The sequence below is a fragment of the Salmo salar genome, chromosome ssa04, assembly GCF_905237065.1.
Source record: "Salmo salar chromosome ssa04, Ssal_v3.1, whole genome shotgun sequence".
In the NCBI taxonomy this organism is placed as follows: Eukaryota; Metazoa; Chordata; class Actinopteri; order Salmoniformes; family Salmonidae; genus Salmo; species Salmo salar.
This window is the reverse complement of record NC_059445.1, coordinates 52,938,656-52,941,530: the sequence shown is the minus strand read 5'-3', so window position 1 is coordinate 52,941,530 and position 2,875 is coordinate 52,938,656. Positions and strand designations below refer to the sequence as shown.

Below are 2,875 nucleotides of genomic sequence, written 5' to 3'. Positions count from 1 at the left end.
GCTGTTGATGGAGTGCACCACGGGGGGGACGCTAGCGTCCCACCTAGCCCATAGAGGTTAACAGTTTAGGAAACTTAGAGTGTTTTCTATCCAATACTACCAATTATATGTATATCCTAGCTTCTGGGCCTGAGTAACAGGCAGTTTACTTTGGGCACCTCAATCATCCATACTTCCGAATACTGCCCCCTATCCCGAAGAAGATATACTCGGAAGTGGTGGGTGGTGTGCGCGCCTATTAAATCTGACTAGAAGACTGCTCCGACGACCTCATCTCCGCCGGCGTTGTTTTTGGTCGGCCTCTGGAATAAGTTCAATAGCCCTGGGTGGTGCGAACAAAGGATTCGCTTCGGGGAAGTCGTATTCCTTATCGTAATGCTGATAATACTGGTGAGATACCGCTGTTCTTATACCCAATAGTTATTCCCGGCTGTATGTAATAACACAACATTTTCTTGGCTAACAATGTAAGAAATACATAATACATATTACCATAACATTCTCAGCATGCACATTTGTAGCTCCTTAAAGCATACGAAAACTGATTGGAATACATCCCCATTATGTTTTTACACAATTTTAGCTGAATAACGTCCCACTTACCTTAAAACCCCCATTACATTTCATTACTTTAATGTTACTTATAAAACTTTTATCCAAAGCGACTTACAGTCAAGTGTGCATACATTTTTACGTATGGTACCACCACCCATACATTACAATAGCTTCATCCTTGACTGGCCTTTTCTTAGCAAGATAACAACTAATTGATTGTCATTCGACCTGCCCTAAATAATGTCATAGCCTTTCTGTTGGTTATAGATTCAGTCAACACCATAAAACCCACATTGGACTGTCTGTAATGGGAGGTACTGTAAACAGACAACAGATGAGTTACAGTACCTGAGAGATGAGACAAACTGAGAGCTTGTTGCTTGGAAACGGTTTGCCTCACAGAGTGCACAGGATGTGCCCCAATGTTAGAGATTCAACCCCTAACCTAATAAAAGGTGGTGGTGTTATTTGACTGGCCTCAGTTGTGGGGTTGTGTGTCAGACCGGGTGAACAGGACACACAGACAGTCCAACTGTCTCTTTCTTTGTCAATGGTAAGAGATGTTAAAATAGTATTACAATATGATCAAATAAGGATATTTGATTTATTGGTGCTGTATCTGGTGTGTTGTTGACTGTGTGGTTGACTGATTCATATTGTCGTATTTTCTCTAGGCTCTCCATAGCCTGGAATACAGGCTAAATATTGCTACTGTTCACTACTGTTCCTGCTCCAATTGAGAAGGACTTGGAATCAGCAAAAGAATTGCAGGTCCAATTAGCATTACTTCAGAAACTAGCACAAAACCCCAAATGCTGAACTAACTGTTTCAGTGAAGGTATGCATGGACGGAATCATTGAGGTGAAACAATAGTGTAACGGAGCACATTTCAGTTGGTAATTCAGTCTCGGCTCTCCGCCCCACAGATGGAGAACCACACATTCAGCATGGACCTTCTCAAGCTAGAGGGGGTTAAAGTCATCTATCAGTCCACCTTCCCTGCCTTCATCCTCCTCCTTATCATCTACATCTTCACAATGGTGGCCAACATCGGCCTCACAGTGCTCATCTGCATGGAGAGAAGCCTGCACCAGCCCATGTACATCCTCCTTTGCAACATGTCTTTCAACGATGCTCTCAGTATCACCACCATCATACCCCGAGTGCTGTTTGACATTTTAACACCTAGATCAGACAGATATATTACCTACAATGAGTGTTTCACCCAAGCATTCTTGGGTCACTGGTTTGGTTCAAACTTTCATACGATACTGATGATCATGGCTTTTGACAGGTATGTGGCAATCTGCAACCCTCTGCGATACGCCACCATCATGAACAGCAAAATGCTGGTGAAGCTGTGTGTGTTTGCCTGGGTGGTGTCCCTTGTCTTTGTGGCTGTCCTCCTGGGCCTCACCCTCCGCTTGTCACGCTGCAGGTCAGAAATCATCAACCCTTGGTGTGACAATGCCTCATTATTCAAGCTCTCCTGTGAGAGTGTGCTTATAAATAACATTTATGGACTATTTTTCACCGCTACCTTCTTCATCGCCTCCATGGGGAGTGTGGCTCTGACATACATTAGAATCACCATGGTGTGTGTGAGGAGTAAGAGCAAGTCGCTAAACAGCAAAGCCCTGCACACCTGTTTCACACACCTGGCTGTATACCTCATTATGCTGATGACAGGTTTCATCATTGTCTTTTTTCATCGGTACCCAGAGTGGTCAGACCACAGGAAACTTGCATCAATTATGTTTTATGTGGTTCCTCCTGCACTGAACCCCATTATCTATGGGCTGCAGTCCAAAGACATTCGCAAACTAGTTGTAAATATCTCCCATTGCAAGAAAGTGTCTCCATGAGTTTAACACACATTCTATTGTTCACATACGTACAAAGATACGTATATGTATGTACTGTATGTATAAATTCAATCGTATGCCAAGAGGAGAGAAACATTTACATTATTACTCATAATTTGTCATTTTCATCCTCAATCCTCGACCTTGGTGGTAGTCAAGCACTAGTGGGGTTTACTGAGGCTAAGGGTGAATAGGAGGAACTGTTCCCTTTGTGTCCTTGACACCAAGTAGGTGAGCTCATACATGTATCTTGGGTTTCAAATTGACAGCAGGCTGTGTTGGCGCACCATGTGGAGAACATGTGCTCACGCATCCAACAGCGCCTGAACTTCCTGTATCGACTCAGGGTCTATGGAGTAAACAAGAACATAACTCTTCTCTTCTATAGAACAACCATTGGAGTCGATCCTACGCTACAGCATTTTTACTTGGTTTGGCATCCTGAAAGTAAGAG

The 2,875-nt window shown here is 43.4% G+C and overlaps 1 protein-coding gene across 1 annotated transcript; it reads left to right on the top strand.

Annotated features, from left to right (window-relative positions):
- The first annotated feature begins 1,059 nt into the window (after positions 1-1,059).
- On the top strand, positions 1,060-2,422 carry LOC106603570 (olfactory receptor 7C1). Its single transcript, XM_045717655.1, has one exon. The coding sequence runs from the start codon at positions 1,483-1,485 to the stop codon at positions 2,419-2,421; it is 939 nt and encodes a 312-aa protein (XP_045573611.1). The 5' UTR covers positions 1,060-1,482; the 3' UTR covers position 2,422.
- Positions 2,423-2,875: the final 453 nt, after the last annotated feature.